At 58.1% G+C, this 15,607-nt stretch overlaps 1 protein-coding gene across 3 annotated transcripts in view; it reads left to right on the forward strand.

The window, feature by feature from the left end:
- RAB37 (RAB37, member RAS oncogene family) overlaps nucleotides 1–15,154 on the forward strand; it is a 70,502-nt gene extending 55,348 nt beyond the window's left edge. Inside the window, exons 1-9 of one of the 3 annotated variants that reach the window (XM_059906879.1) lie at nucleotides 6,786–6,899; nucleotides 9,636–9,746; nucleotides 10,739–10,780; nucleotides 11,288–11,354; nucleotides 11,458–11,510; nucleotides 12,449–12,514; nucleotides 13,087–13,143; nucleotides 13,221–13,297; nucleotides 13,493–15,154. In XM_059906879.1, the coding sequence (XP_059762862.1) occupies nucleotides 6,807–6,899; nucleotides 9,636–9,746; nucleotides 10,739–10,780; nucleotides 11,288–11,354; nucleotides 11,458–11,510; nucleotides 12,449–12,514; nucleotides 13,087–13,143; nucleotides 13,221–13,297; nucleotides 13,493–13,598 (672 nt within the window). In that variant the 5' untranslated portion in view covers nucleotides 6,786–6,806 and the 3' untranslated portion in view covers nucleotides 13,599–15,154. Of the gene's footprint in view, nucleotides 1–73; nucleotides 185–6,785; nucleotides 6,900–9,635; nucleotides 9,747–10,738; nucleotides 10,781–11,287; nucleotides 11,355–11,457; nucleotides 11,511–12,448; nucleotides 12,515–13,086; nucleotides 13,144–13,220; nucleotides 13,298–13,492 lie in introns of those variants that run through there. The other 2 variants (XM_059906880.1, XM_059906881.1) reach the window with 2 other exon arrangements.
- Nucleotides 15,155–15,607: the final 453 nt, after the last annotated feature.

Genomic DNA, 15,607 nt, shown 5'->3' on the forward strand with positions numbered 1-15,607 from the left:
CGCAGCCAGCAGGACCTCTCAGCAGCCTAATCTACACGGCAGGCCCTCAACCCCCTCTGCTGCTCCCTTTCAGATCATCCTGCTGGGCGACAGCGGCGTGGGGAAGACATCTCTGCTGGTTCAGTTCGACCAGGGCAAGTTCATCACGGGATCCTTCTCAGCTACCTTGGGCATCGGATTCACAGTAAGTACCTCTGGGCTCGGGGGCCCTGCTGGGCCTCTGACAGGATCCCGGCAGGAAACATGTGGATGTTCACATTGGATCACTCAGGAGGTTTAATAGAAAGGCTATTTACCAAGATGCAGGCCATGGGTGGGGAAACCAGGAGGGATGGCCCAGGGCCCTTGGGCAGTTTCAAGGTGTCCATCCCACCCCGAGCCTGAAAAAAAGTGAGGAGGGCACCGTCACCAGAACCAGGGACAAAGAGGGCTGTGTGGAGGGCTGGGAGGAGCTGTCACCCTCGGTGGTGGAACGCAGCAACCAGGGCAATAAATTGGCCCCCCTCCCATGGTGCTCTCCTCCTGCTGCCCTTCCATCTTCTTCTTGGGTTCCTCGTGGCTGAAGACAACTAGTAAGCAAGGGAATATCCTGATACAGACACAGGGCAAGAAGAGCCTGGAGAGGCCAAGGGATGGCTTAAAAGTTTAAGCACAATCCAAACTTGGCATTGTCATGAGGGTCCTAGGGCGCTGGCAGGTCAAGGGTTAAAGTTCAGTTTTTTAGCCCTCTGTCTCACCCTGGACACAGCACAGAGGAGCAGCTCAAATTAAGGAAGCATCCTCAAGTCTTCTCTATTCCCAGCCCTTCTGTGGGCCACGAAGCCCTTGCTCTAGCTCACATCCCCATTTCTCTCCATTTTCACCATGGCTGCCGGCTGCTGTCAGAAGACCTTGAACCCTGGGGAGGCCTTTGGAAGGGTCTCGGCCCTCTCTTGGACAGTGGCAGGAGCAGCACGACCCTGTTTTGGGGTCTCCAGAATCCTAGTCTCCAGAGATGCAGAAGAGCAAATGTCATTTCTTGGGCAGCATGGGTATTTGAAAGGCCAGCCTCCGGGACCAAACAGAGCACCAGGCCTGCGAGGTGCTGGGACACAGCAGAGCCACGCTGGTGGGAAGAGAGAGGGGACCCCAGAATTTGGGCCTGCCCACTGGGTCACAGTGCAGAAGGCAAGGGCCCACAAGGGAGCAGAAATGAGAGGCTGGCCAGGGTGTGCGCCAGGACCTGGAGTCCAACCTGAAACACCAGCGCCCAGGGCTCTCCCGGGACAGGGAGCAGCTGGGCTCCAAGCGCCGTGAGGGGCGGGGCCGAGTCCCAGGGGGCGGGGCCGAGTCCCGGGGGCGGGGCCGAGTCCCAGGGCCAAGCCCCCCAGAGGGCGGGGCCAAGTCCCAGTGGGGCTGGGCTGAGTTCCAGGAGAGTGTGGCCATCCTGGCAACCCCCAAGACTTGGAACCGGGCTGCCATGAAATGAACCAGGATGGCGGTGTCAGGCATCCTCCACCGCGGGCCCACGTCACCTGCCCTCAGCACCCAGGGCACGTGGTGTCCCCACAGTCACACTTCTCACTCACTCCACCCCCGTCCTTCCGCCTGTCAAAGGACAGGAGGCAGAGAGTGGGGTGGGGGCTCTGATTCACACTCCACAGAGGCACAGGGGTGGGACCTGAAATTCTGCCACCAGCCTGATAAGAAACGTGAGGCAACTCGCCCGTGAGAAGGAAGAAAGTGTGTGGTCAACAGGACAGGCCGGGCTCTTCCCCTCTCCTGGGCCAGAGCCTTCCAGAGCCTCGGCTGCTTGCCTGGCACCGGTCAGCACCTCAGGACAAAGCCGTGGGCAGCTTATGCTGAGTGAGGGCCTGAGGGCCCAACTCAGGCCTGAACCTGGGGTCTCCTGGGTCAAGTACATGACCTGGGAGCAGAACGGGTACATAGTCTACCCCTCAGCTGGGACACAAACCTAGGGGAACCCCCATACTGGTGGTAGAGGGCAGAAACAACAGCCCATGATGGGAGCCACACCAAGGACAAGTGACTGACCCTGGGCCTAGACACACTGCCCAGTTATATACAAAGAGGCCTGCAGCTCTCGCTGAGAAAATGCCTGTCTCCTCCGCAAGCCCCCTTCCCACCCCTCATCTAGCACTAAGGACCCTTAATTCCTTTCATTTCCAGAGACAGGTCTCTTTCCAACCCTCTGCTCAGAGCAGCTCGATCTTTGTGGAGCAGCTGAAGTCTCCTGTATTGTCTAACAAAGGGGCTGGAGGGCACTGGGGTCTCCTTCCAATATCATTGGTCTGGGGAGCCCCAGAGAGCTGGGCTGCAGGACACTCATTCGTCTGTCTGTCATTTGCACAGAGATTTGAAACACTGCCAACAGCTGACCATGTGCAAGTGCCCTGTGGCCAGCCCTGGTTGTGGCTGAATTCCCGGTAACTGAGGCCCTGCTGGCCTAGCTCATAAGGCTGAGTGCAGCCTGGGCAGCAGGAGAGGGGAGGAGTCCTTGATCTTCACTTTAAAGGAGACAGAGGTGGGGAATTCCCTGGTGGTCCAGGGGTTAGGACTCTGCACTTCCACTGCAGGACAGCAGGGGTCACTGGTTCGATCCCTGGTTGGGGAACTAAGATCCCGCATGCCATGCGGCCAAAAAAATAATAATAATACTAAAAAATAAAGGAGACAGAGGTACGTGGGGGGACCACCTGGGGTCTGCCCTCAGGCCACTTCTCAGAGCCTCTGGAGCCCAATGCTTCCAGAAGTGGGACCGGCCCAGGTCCTGGGTAGATGCCTCTCAAACCAATATCTTCCCCAACTACTCCATCATCACCTCCATCAGACTGGCTGCGGAGTCCCGCGGATGGGTTTACTGAGGTGCTGACACCGACCTGGCTCACGCAGTAGTTGCTCCAGCTGGCCCCTCCCCCATGCCAGTTCAGGTCCTCCTGGCTATCTCTTGCCTCGGTGTCCCCCAAACTCTCCAGTCTTGCCTGAACACTGCTGTAAAGTTCATCTTCCAAAAGCCTTGCCCCTGCTCCCCACCACCAAGCACCATCAGTCTCACTACCGCCTTCCAGTAAAGTCAAAACCCATCATCTGCCAGCTGAGGTCTTGCACAATTCAGCCTGGTGGTTTTTCAAACACTCATGTAATGCACATAAACACCTCCGTTTTGTCTGCAGTGCAGGCGCCAAGCTCACCCACGCGCACGTGGGGACCGGGATTCGCATGTTGTCAGCTACCACGGACTCTGATGCTCCACGTGCCTCAGCCCCCCCCCCCCAGCCTCTGTCTTGGTCTCCCCTCCACATCCTGACGCTGCACTCACAGGGCTGTGCACCTTTCCCCCCAGCTCTGGGGGTTTCTTCCAGCCCCCTCTGCTCGCCCCCCGATCTCCTCGGCTGCACACAAAGGCCCTCCTCTGAACAACCGTGAGGTTTCACGAGGCACCATCGCCTCCTGTATCAGGAAGGGGTGTGGGTGTGTGGGGTGACTTGTGCACCGGAGGGCAGGGAGATCTTTTAGGGGTAATGTGGGGTGTACGTGCCTTCTGGATTTGGAGGTGATGAGAGGGGCTGGGGTCATTTAAGAGGCGCTTTCCAGGAATTCCTTGGCGGTCCAGTGGTTAGGACTCCTCGCTTTCACTGCCGAGGGCGTGGGTTCGAGCCCTGGTAGGGGAACTAAGATCCTGCAAGCCCCATGGCACGGCCGGAAAAAAAAAAAAAAAAAAAGAGGGGCTTTATTTGGAGGGTGATTTGTACATCTGGGGACGGCGTGAGACATGGGGGCCAGTTAGGGGGGTGTGTTTGTGCAGTGGTGTGTGTGTTGGTGGTGTGGGTTGACCCGTGTCTGTAACTGTGATGTGGTGAGAGGTGTCTGGGGGGACGTGAGGTGTGTGCTTCGGGAGGGGTGGTCATTTAAGATGCGTGTTTTGGGGGGGCCATGTAAGGCATTGTGTGTTTATGGTATGATACGAGGTGCGCCTGTGTTCATGATGTGACGTGTGTTTGTGGGATGATGTAGGGCATGTGTGGTTGTAGTGTGTCATGAGGCGTGTGTGTGTGATTGTAGCTGATACAAGACGGTGTACGTGGCTTGATCTGAGGTGTGCATGGTGTGAGGGGTACGTGTTTCTGTGATGCTGGGCGCGTGTGAGATCTGAGGTGTGTGTGTGAGTTGCGTGCATGACGTAAGGTGTCTATTTGTGGTGTGCTGTGAGCTGTGTGTGTCTGTGTGGGGTGTGAGGTGTGGGTGGGGTGACGTGTGCCTGGTGTGAGTACCTGGGGAGATGCAGGCTGCCCCGGCGTGTACACAACACTGAAGAGGCTGTCGGGAGGCCTGGACCTCCCAGGGGTTGTGCTCTCCAGGACACCCGTCTAAAGAGCCCCCCGTCCCTGAGTGGGCTGTGCTCCCTCCCTTTGGGGCAAAACCTGCCTCTCCTGCACCCCCAATTCTGAACACCCCTGACCCCCTCTCGCTTCTGCCTCACTGGCCGCTGCCCTTGAACGCCCCGCCTGACGCTGCAGTGTCCCACAGGACAGTGTGTAACACTCTGCGTACAACCCAGCCAGACCCCAGACCCAGCGGGCCACACAGGCATGGCCCAGAAGAGGGCAGCCGGGCCCCCCCCCCCCCCAGTGCCACCAGCCCACTCGGACTCCGGTGCAGCGTACAGCAAGACAGTGTTTGTATTTCTCCACTACTCCTGGGGCGTTCACACTGATGGACAACCGTCTCCATCCCAAACCTGTGTGCCACAGGACAAAGAGGGTCTTGGTGGAGCCAACACAAACCACAGCCGGAGGCCAGAAATCAAGGCATCGGCAGGGCCACACTCCCTCTGAAGGCTCAGTGGGAGGGTCCTTCCTTGCCTCTTCCAGCTTCTGGTGGCTCCCGGAAATCCTTGGCGTTCCTTGGCTTGTAGCTGCAATACTCCCATCTCTGCCTCTGTCTCCACATGGCCATTTTCTCCCTGTGTGTCCTCTTCTTATAGGGACACCAGTCGTATTGGATTAAGGGCCCACCCTACTCTCCATGACCTCATCTTAAATAATTACATCCACAATGACCCTACTTCCAAATAAGGTCACATTCTGAGTTACTGGGGTTTAGGACTTCAGCATCTCTTTGGGGAGCGGGGGGACCATAATGCAACCCGTATCAGCCTGGTCGGCAGTGGAAGGCCAGGGAGGACCAGGCCAGGTCCCCTCTCTCCTTCCTCCTCGGTCATTACCCACTTGCGCTGAAACCCTCTCCCCTGCAGGGTTCCTGGATGAGCCCTCAGGAGCCCGGAGCCCAGGACACTGAATGCACTGGGGCCTTAGGTGCAGCCAGAGCCTCTGGCACCCAAACAGCAGGCAAGAACGCACGCCTGCAGGGTTGTGTAGAGCTGCTCCTCGCCCAGGTACGGCTCCCCGTTTGAGTCCCTCCCTGTGTGCAGATGAGGTTATGGCACAGCACTTCCGGCAAACAGCTCCAGCCGATGCCAAAAGTCACGTGGTAGGAGGCGGGTGGACACACAGTCCCCTCGGGCCCTATGGTCACCCATAAGCCATGCCTGCCCCTTGCCCCTCACCCCAACATGTAGGTAAAGAGGTGCAGGGCCCCGCCTCTCCTCACACCCTTCACACAGTTCCTTTGTAACGCACCCACCCTGTTCTGCCGGAACCTGACCTCACTTATATAAGATGTTGGGACAGCGTAATTGAATGGTTAGCCCAGGCCAGGGCCCCTGAACTCCGCTATGGACAACCCCGGACGTACTCTCACCCTCTGTCACCAGGAGCTGCAGGGTTCCTTGGATGTCCTGGAGACTCTGTTCAAAATGATTCACCACAGGGACTTCCCTGGCGGTCCAGTGGTTAAGACTCTGCGCTTCCGTTGCTGGGGGTGTGGGCTTGATCCCTAGTTGGGGAACTAAGATCCCACGTGCCAGCACGGTGGGGCAAAAAAAAAAAGATTCAGGACTTCATGAATTCTTTTGATACCAAACGTTTAAGGCCTACTCGGTGCCGGGGGTCAGCCCTGCCTTCGGGAGCGCCTGGATTGGGAGGTGTGCAGGGAAGCCCACCTCGGAAGGCTCTCGGGGGTGGGGGGGGCACATTCTGGGCGCAGCCCAACAGGTCAGGCGGAAATAGGAGGTGTCAAAGTCCAAGCACCGGCCAGGGGCCCCGAAGTGCAAATGTGCTGCAAGGTGAATATCCATCGGTCGGTAAACATAATTACATTCAGATGATGCCGAGCTGGGGTGTATTAGCAAAAGCGAAACTGCCTGAGAGCTGCGCTCGGAAGGCACGCCTCCTCGTGAGCCCCGCGCCGCTTTGCCCAGGGGCGTCTCCAGCCTCCCCGGCGCCCGTCCCCGGAGCCACCTGTTGTCCGCCTGCTGGATGGAGCCCGGGCGCCGCCTCTTGGCCACGCTGCGCAGTGGTAACCCGGGCGCGGGTCCGCGGGTCCCAGGGAGGCCAGACTTTCCCCTGAAGGGGGGGTCTCCAGGGACAGCTCCCGGTGGGAACCTAACCCCGGCAGCTGGCAACCTTGGGGACCGGTCCTAGGGCTGGATCTGGCCCACGCTCTCAGGCCAGCGTGGCTCAGGGGGGCCCTCCTGGCCCTCGGGAGCTGACCCTGCGGTTCTGCGCGCCCCCGCGGGACAGCCTGCTCCCCGCCAGTGTCTTTCAGGTGGCGGACGGGGGGAGGAGTCTGCCGGGGTCCGGGCCGGGGCGGTGGAGGGGAGAAGGGGTGGGTGGAGCCTAAGGCGAGGCGGTTCCTGCGCCGTCCCTCGCCCGCCGCCTGCCCCAGCTCACCTCTGGTCCAGGGACATGACGGGCACGCCTGGCGCCGCTGCCACCCGGAATGGCGAGGCCCCCGAGCGCTCCCCACCCTGCAGTCCGAGCTACGATCTTACGGGCAAGGTGGGTGGGCACTGCACCCAGCGCTGGGGACTCGGTGCCGGCTCTGGGGGTCACCCCTCCCCGCGCTCTTTGCCCTGAGACCCCGGCCCTCCCCGCCCAAGACCCTTTCTGGCTGCGTCTGCGTTGGGCTCATCCCTTCCCCCCAGGCAGCCGGGTCTCCCAGAATAAGGAAGGAGGGTCGAGACAGAGCCCTGGGCCCATGCCAGCGTCCAGGGATCTGGGCTGGCTCCGTGGGAGAAGGGAGAGGAAGGTCGGAAGGAGCGAGTGCCTCCCCACCCAGAGGACCCCAACCCCATTTTCTTCTGCCACTCTCCGGCCAATACGAGCCCCAGGAATCCCACGCTTCTAGGTAGGGTTTGAGCGCACAACCCTCCAGGGTACAGGCACCCGAAGCGCTGGGAAATAGGGCTGCCTGGCGACTCAGAAAGGACGCCCCCTGGCGGCGGGGGAACTTGCAGTTAATGCCCTTCTCCCAGTTTCCAGGCCTTAGGACTGAAGATCTTTAGGACCCCAGCTGCCCCCAGGTGCTACCCCTTCCCTTTCCACCCCTGCAATCACTGCCCACACCTTCTTCTGGGAGGATATTGCTAGCCAGAATGCAGACCCACATGGGAATTGTTAGAACCTGAGAAAGATCTGGGGCGTTAGGCACAAGTCTCCCACCTGGGAGAGTTTAAGTCAGCTGTCTGGGGCTGGTTCCCTCTGCGGGTGGCCCTGAACGGAAGCAGGTGGGGCTGGTGGTGGACACTGGTCTGTCTGCCCTCCCTCCATGCCCTTGGAGCAGGCAGGTACCAGGAACTCTGAAAGAGGTGCTGAGAGAGCCCAGAGCCTCCACTCTTCCTCTGTAGGGTTGGGGATAGATTAGCGAAGGGGCTGCCCATCTCATTGCTACCTGGCCTTGCAGGAGACCTGCCTCTTTCTGTGCCTTGGATTCCTCCTGCAACCCCCCTTGTTTCAGGGGAAGCTACTCTGCAAGTCACCCACCCAGAGCCGTTGCGATAAGCGTCCTCTGTGGGCTCCAGGCAGGAAGTCGGCCCCCAGTGTGTTCAGGGGAGGGGGAGCTGCTGAGGGCCAGCCCCCGGCCGCTGGGAACTGCCTGACCTCCTTGCCTGACAAGCCAGCTGGGTGTTTGCCTAGGAAGTGGCAAGGCTGGGCAGCTGTTTGTTTGGTGGACTTGCCTGGCTGGGTGGGTGGCATCATTTGCTCAAGGCAGCCGTCGTCTGTAAAGTACACAGGTGCTTGCCCTCCCTCCCTCTCTCCCTCCTCCCCCATCGGGTACTGCGACCCAGGAGCCAGGGAGCAATGCAGGCTCCAGAGGGCTCCTTAGCCCCCAGCCTGCCCTCTGTCCCCTGGGCCAAGCGGCATCTGTGGAGAGTTGGCCTCTGGCCCTCACCAGCCTTCGTGGCCGAGGCCTGCCTAGGAGACTGAGTCCAGGATGGTCTGGGAAGAGCCTGGTGGGAGCTCCTTGGGGAGGATTAGAGGGGATGGGGCCACAGGCAGGCAGCACCCACCCCGGGCCACTCTTCTAGAGTCAGGTGGTTCATGCCAACATTGTTGACCCTAGACATTAACAGAGTCTAGAAAGGCCTCAAAGAAATTATCCCTCTTTCCTTCTAACCACTGTGGAAACTGCCACAGAAGGGTTAAGAAATCTTCCCGAAGTCCCCCAGTAACCCATGTACGAGCCAGGACCCCAGCCTTCATACACCTTTGGCTCAGCCCCCCACCTCTCCACCAAAGTTAGCTAATCCCATACCCCATGCCCACAGCAGGAAAGCCCTTGGGCTCCATTGTCAAGGTCAGAGCCTCAAAAATAACTCAAACCTAGTCCCTGCTCAGCCCATTAAGTATCGACTCGGCCTGTTGGGAAAGTTCCAGCATTAGGTCTAGACCTCTGTTCTCCAAGATTGAGGAGTGACTGGACAGAGGGGTCCCCTCCCCCACCCATGGTCCCTAGAGAAGATGAGCTGAGACTGGCCAGACAGGAAAGGGACAGACATACACCCCCCCCCACTCCCTCCTGCTCCTCCACCTACATTGACCCAGGGATGCCAATTTTCAGCCATTTGTCCCACGTGGGAGGTTTCTGCGGAAAGAACTTCAGACTAAATGTCTCTCCGCTTCAGTATACATTTCAACCTTCCCTAATTCATGCAACGCTTTCATAAACATAAAATGTCATTAGGAACTTCCAAATAAATGTAACCAAAGATAAAACACCCAAACAAAAGTTAAGTTTAGAATATGCCTTTGCCAATGACAGAGCCGTGCCCCCATCAGATTCTGATACACTCCCTTGGGTGGGAATCCCTGTCCGAGGTATCAACACTTCTCTTTCTGGCACCGTAGCCCCGCCCACGTGTGCACACATGCGTGGAATACACACAGAGAGGGGAGGGATCCTAGCACGGTGCAGCGGGCGGCAAATGTGGCCCGAGTCGAGACCACATGAATGTGGTTGTTCTCTGGGGCCACAGAGCACGTTTGGGGTTCCTGTTAGTGCTAAGGTGGCAACTCAGGCTTCCAGGAAACCAGATGAGGACAGGAGGGTCAGAGGGAGAGCCTGAGAGGCAGCCGAAGCCAGGGAGTGTGGAGAGGAGAGGCAGGGTGAAGGCAGCAGCAGGCTTTTCCAGAAGCAGGTACCCTCGGGGCAGTCGGCACCCTTCCCTGGCTCTCCCTGGAAGCCCAGAATCTCGCCCCAGCTCCCCATTAACTGCCTCTGCCCCCATCTCCTAGGTGATGCTTCTGGGAGACTCAGGCGTCGGCAAAACCTGTTTCCTGATCCAATTCAAAGATGGGGTCTTCCTGTCCGGGACCTTCATAGCCACTGTCGGCATAGACTTCAGGGTGAGGTGGCTGCAGGCTCCTCCTCCCAGCAGCGAGCCAGGGGCTATGGCTCAGGCACGGGGGGCGGTCCTCTCCTCACCTGCGCTGGCTTCTCAGGACTGCTGTGGCTCACCCTAGGGCACAGGGTGCTCCCCTAGGGACCCCAGACGTGGCCAGCTTAGAGGAGTCTGGGCTTGGGGAGGCTCCTAGCTCCCCTACAGGATGAGAAATGAGAGACTGAGTCTTAAAATCCTGCCCCCAGCCGGGCAGATATATCCCACAGGGCGAGCTGGGCTCCCCCCGGCAAGACCTGAGGCCAGCCAGCCTTTCTGGAGTCCCGGGGAGCACAGCACCGCACTGGGTCGAGGAGCTGGGCTGGCCCTGTGGGGAGAGAGCAGCTTGCCAGCATCCCTCCCTCTCACCTCGATGAACCCATCTTTACAAATCGGCATCCCGGATGCCGAGGGCTCTGAGCACTGCACATGCACGGGGGCCAGGAGAGTGAGGGTCTAACCCTGGCAGGGGTGCTCTCGAAGGCCAGGTGCCTCCCGCCCAGTGCAAGGGGAAGCTTCACTGAGGAGAACTAGTGGACAGCCAGGGGAAAGACGGCCCTGCAGATCCAGCCTCTGTGGTCCCCGAGATGCTGGTGGGCGTCTCATCTCTAAGAGCTTGGAGGCTGGGCTCCGCCTGTGCGCCTTGCTGAGCCCGGGCCGGGGCGAGAGGAGGGGTGCGGTCAGGCAGGTTCTCAGGCTCTCCCTGCCTTGGCGTGTTGTCAGAAGGGTGGACGGAGTCCCCAGAAGAGAGGACTCCAAAGTAGGGATACCTGGGGACAGAGTCCCACTGCCCTGATGGGGCGATCTGGCTGGAGACGTCTCCAGGGCTCACCGGACCCCCGTGGCCCTGGGGGGCAACCAGACAGGATGTTTGCTGTTCTGTAGGATTCAGCAGAAGGCAGAAACCAAGACTCCCCTGCCCTCCACGCCCACCTCTCCCTCTGCCCTTTTCTCTTTCAGAACAAGGTGGTGACCGTGGATGGTATGAGGGTGAAGCTGCAGGTGAGACCAGCGGCTGGGAGGGCTGGGGTGTGGGCGAGAGGATGGGGGAGGCTGCCCAAGCTTTGCACCCAACCACAGGAGGCCTGCGGCCCTGCGCTCAGCCTGGGCTAACTTCCTGTGGGGCCAGGAGAGGAAACGGCTTTTGTTTGTTTGATGTCTGCAGAAAAACCGTTCCCAGGCACCCTCTCTTCTGTCAAAGGCAGCAGCTCGAAGTGCCTTCAGACAAGCTTAGGCTCGCTCCAAATCCTCCCCAGTTTCCCAGGCCTCATCTGCTCTAGGAGGTTGGACGCCTCTAATCCCTGGGCTGGGCAAGAGGCAACAGCACCGAACGAGCTTGAGAACTCATTAACTACCACCATCCGGGACATCGTCAGATGTTCACAAGCCCATGAGAAACTAAAGAAGGAAACATCTCACCTCCCCACCCATCTCTCGTACCACAACATGGCTTTCCTCTGCCCAGTACAGTCCCTGCCCCCTTCTGACCATTTGTCCATCCCTTCCTAGATCTGGGACACCGCAGGGCAGGAGCGGTTCCGCAGTGTCACCCACGCTTACTACCGAGATGCCCAGGGTAGGTCCCTCACGTGCTCCACCTCCACCCGCCCCCCCAGCCCACTTGTAACATCCACCCTTCTGCCGCAAGTTCCCCGTGTGACCTCTCTCTCCCCCTCCAGCCTTGCTCCTGCTGTATGACATCACCAACAAATCTTCCTTCGACAACATCCGGGTAGGTCCTCCCCACCCACCACTCATGAGCAGGCAGGGCAGGGCCTGTGCAGGCCAGGGCTGCTTCCTGCTTTGTGAGAATGGGTGGAGCATGGAATACTGCTGCCTCGTTAAAAACACCCGAGCTGTGACTCAGAAGTAATAAACTACTCCTGGGTAGTTGATCGGCGTGTGGGCATAAAGGCCAAGCAGGCTGTGTGCCACCTGCTTATCCCTGACTGTGATTCATGGAGCATTTCATGACAAAATGTTCCGGAAGTACCCAGCTCCACCCTGGACAATTACCCACAGAGACCAAGGGGACAGCCCAAGCAGAAAAGTCTACCCATACATCCACCCCAACTTTCAAGAAGGTGACTCAGGCAGATAAAGTGAGTGGCTCTGTCCTCACAAGCAAACTATTAACTAGTTGAGACAGTAATTCAACAAATACAAACACTGACTCTGTGCACAGCACGGTGAAGATTTCACATGCTCCCTGACCTCAAGGGGTTGACAAGCAAACTGGGGGAACAAGACATACAGATATAAAACTGCTTATAAACTGGATGGAATCCATGGCACTCCTACTGCCACCTCCAACCCCATGCTCATGGCAGACATCACTAACCAATCACAGTATTTTTGATCACTGAGCCCTTATGGGGCCTTAGAATCCTCAACAGGGCACTCGAGGAGACTGCTGGTGACTACCAGCTGATTTATGAGATAAAGCCTCTGTCACCTCTGTCTTTCACAGAACTGAGAGCTACACTGCAAGGGGTTTAGAGATACTCAGGACTAGAGAGGCCCAAACAAAGATGTAGATGAGAGAATGCACAGGGCATTATGATCGGTGTTCAGGGGCAGTGAGTAATCCAGGATAATCCACAGGGCAGAAGAAGGAAAGGCAAGAGGGAGGAGGGGAATGGCTGGGGCTCAGCGCACCCTCTCCCACAGGCCTGGCTCACTGAGATTCACGAGTACGCCCAGAGAGATGTGGTGATCATGCTCCTAGGCAACAAGGTGAGTGGCTTCAGGGCAGGATCAGCCCACCCTTCTCCCACTGCCACAAGAGTATTAGCTGGACATCCTTCCAGCAAAGCACTCTTTACAGCCTCCAGTTCAGGAGTCAGACCTATCTGGAGGCTTCAGCCCATCATATCTGCCCTCTTAAAGCTTTGGAAATGGCCCCCTGCAGGGAAAGGTCAAGCTGCTTCCTGAGAGATCCAGGGATGACCAGCTGCTCAGCCCCTATTAGATCCTAGGGACTAGATACACGGATTAAGAGCTAAGTGTGGAAAGGGTTCACCTCAAATACTGTCAGCCCTTCGAGGCTGGTCACCACCCCCTTGCCAAGCAGAGTTACCCACCTCCCTGAGTTGGGGTGAGATTCCTCCTGCTGGGAGCTGGGTAAGAACTTGAAGAAGGCAGAAGCCCTGGCCCCAGGTGGATCATACCACCCGCAGTCCCGCAGGCTACCAGCAGAGGGCGGGCAGTGCCTGCTCCCAGGGCAGAAAGCTGGGCCAGCGGGGCAGGAGAGGGGCCAGCTGGGGTCAAGGCTTCCTTCCCCAGAGTGACCCACCTGGGCTTGACAGGCGGATGTGAGCAGTGAAAGGATGATCCTTTCAGAGGACGGAGAGATGCTGGCCAGGGTAAGTGACTGCCTGGGGGGAGGGCGAGGGGTGGGGCAGCCGGAGACCGGCCACTGAGGATAATGTCACCCTGGCAGGAGTATGGAGTTCCCTTCATGGAGACCAGCGCCAAGACGGGCATGAACGTGGAGCTAGCCTTTCTGGCCATTGCCAAGTGAGCGCTGGGCCGGGAAGGGAACGTGCAGGGCAGGGTGGCACCATCTGGGAATTCAGTAGGGCCTGGTCCTTGGCCCAGTCCCCGGGCCTAGCTATATTCTGCATTCGGAGGCCCCCTGGCCCCGGGCCGTGGGAGTGGGAGAAGGCTCAGTTCCTCACTGCCTGCCCAGCCCATTTCTTCTTCCTCTTCAAGGGAGCTGAAATACAGAGCCGGGCGGCAGGGTGATGAACCCAGCTTCCAGATCCGAGACTACGTGGAATCCCAGAAGAAGCGGCCCAGCTGCTGCTCTTTCTTGTGAATCCCAAGGGGCTGCGAGGACGCTCCAGAGACACATAAGGACGCAGCCTTCTCCCTCAGACCTGGTTTATTCTAAGTGGCTGAGCCAACGAGGAGAGAGTCGGGGGACCCAGTGCACAGCCCCTCCGTACTCCTGCCCCTATTCTAGCTCCTGTAGCTTCCCTGCACCCCCGGAGGAGGGTAAAATACTTATATTTCATTTTAATGATATATAATCTAATCAAAAGGGCACCAGAAAGCGGAGGAAGGGAGCTGGCGCCCCTTTTGCCTTCTACTGCTAGGACTCAGGGGCCTGGGCCTCCCTCCTAACCATGATGAGGGTGATATTGCTTCAGCTCAGCACCAGGGGGCACTGATGCACTTCTGGGGTATGAGGCAGGTAGTGACCCCATTCCCACCCTTCAGCTGGCAAGAGGCTGAGCAGACCCAGCCCTTCATTTCCTCCGGCTCCCCAGAGAACAATCTTCCCCAATAAGACAGGGCCCTTGTGCCGGGAGCTAGACCAAAGCCTCGGGAAGATAAGAGATGTGGAGATTGGGCAGGGACCCAGTTCCCTGGGGCGAGGTGGGGAGAGGAGTAACAGAGATTAGGTCTGTCTGTTTGGCTACCTCTGGCCTTACTAGCCCCTCTCTGGGAGGTGTACCCCATTTCCCCCAGCCCACAAGCACATTAGGGCACCTGGAAACATCTGGTTCCTATTCGCTGGACCTCAGATCCCAGGGGAGCCCCTCCTCCCTGAATCCCTGGCCTTATCTTTCTACCTTTCTGCCTGTGTCCCCAGACACCTACAGTTACTGATACGGAAAGGTTATTCTTCTGTCCCAATCCTTTGGCAGGTATGCAGCCCACAGGCTACTTCTTCAAGCAGCTGTAGTGCTTCCACTGGATAAAGAGCCAGATAAAAAGAAAGCCCTGACTCCTGGAGTAGGTGGGAGGTAGAAGTGAGCAAACCTCACCCCATTGTGTAACCCCTAAACCCAGGTGCCATCTCCTCCCTGATCAGCCACATCCTTTTCTTCTCAGACGGACATTAGGGCCCAAACTGCTTTATCTCCCTCTGTACTGAGCCTGGTTAGGGAGTGAGAGGTTATCCATTTCTGGGAAAATCAACGCATTGTATGCAAAACAAGGTCATGTGGGTGGGGAGCCAGGCAGCAAGGAGTTTACATGGGGCCAAGGTCACATGTCTCCCAAAGCCCTGACCCCAACAATGGGAAGAGGGCAGGAGACGCGAAGATTATGACCTAGAGGCACCTTTACTCCAGCTCTGTTCACCAGGGGTGGGGAGATGGGTGAGAAAGGTATGCACTGTACATTTCTGAGGCTGCTGCATTTGCTTTCAAGGCAGAAATCTTGCTCCCAGAGCAGAGTCAGCAGCTTCAACTCAGGCCGATAAGGAAGGTCTCCAGGCTTCTCCCAGGCAGAGCAGGGAGGAGCCTGACCTTGCCGGGTTCTTCTGGGGCCCAAGGCAGGTCGCAGGCAATCCAATCACATGGGCTGCTCTGGGCCTCTAGCATTTGTGTTTTTCAGAAGTAAATGGCAGTATTTTGGAAAGTACACCCTGTCCATTGCTTCTTTGAGGTGCACATGATGCGGGGGTGGGGTGGGTGCGAGGGCGGATCATGTTGAAAGGATTGTTGTTGCTTGTCACTGATTGCCAAAATCATTTGATCCTCATCCTTCAATGTCCCCAACTGGTCACCTCACCCCTAACAGACTGCCCCCAGCCTCTGTGACCCGCCTCTCATCTGAAAGTGGGAGCTGAAAGCAGGTTTATCTTACGGTCCTAATCATTTTTCCTTCTCTATTGAAAAAAGCCAGGGCTCCTTTTCCTATGGGCTGTACCCAGAGATTGGTTACCTGACTCTGATCTGCCGCTCCCCAACCCCACCTCCCTAGCCAAAGGCTGACGCCAATTCCCACGACATTGCCCCTAGGTGGCCTGTCTTGGATGGACAGCCCCGTGAAGCCTTGGGCTCTCTGCTGGACCCTCACACTGTCCCAGCGAGG

This window comes from Balaenoptera ricei, chromosome 20 (genome assembly GCF_028023285.1).
Source record: "Balaenoptera ricei isolate mBalRic1 chromosome 20, mBalRic1.hap2, whole genome shotgun sequence".
In the NCBI taxonomy this organism is placed as follows: Eukaryota; Metazoa; Chordata; class Mammalia; order Artiodactyla; family Balaenopteridae; genus Balaenoptera; species Balaenoptera ricei.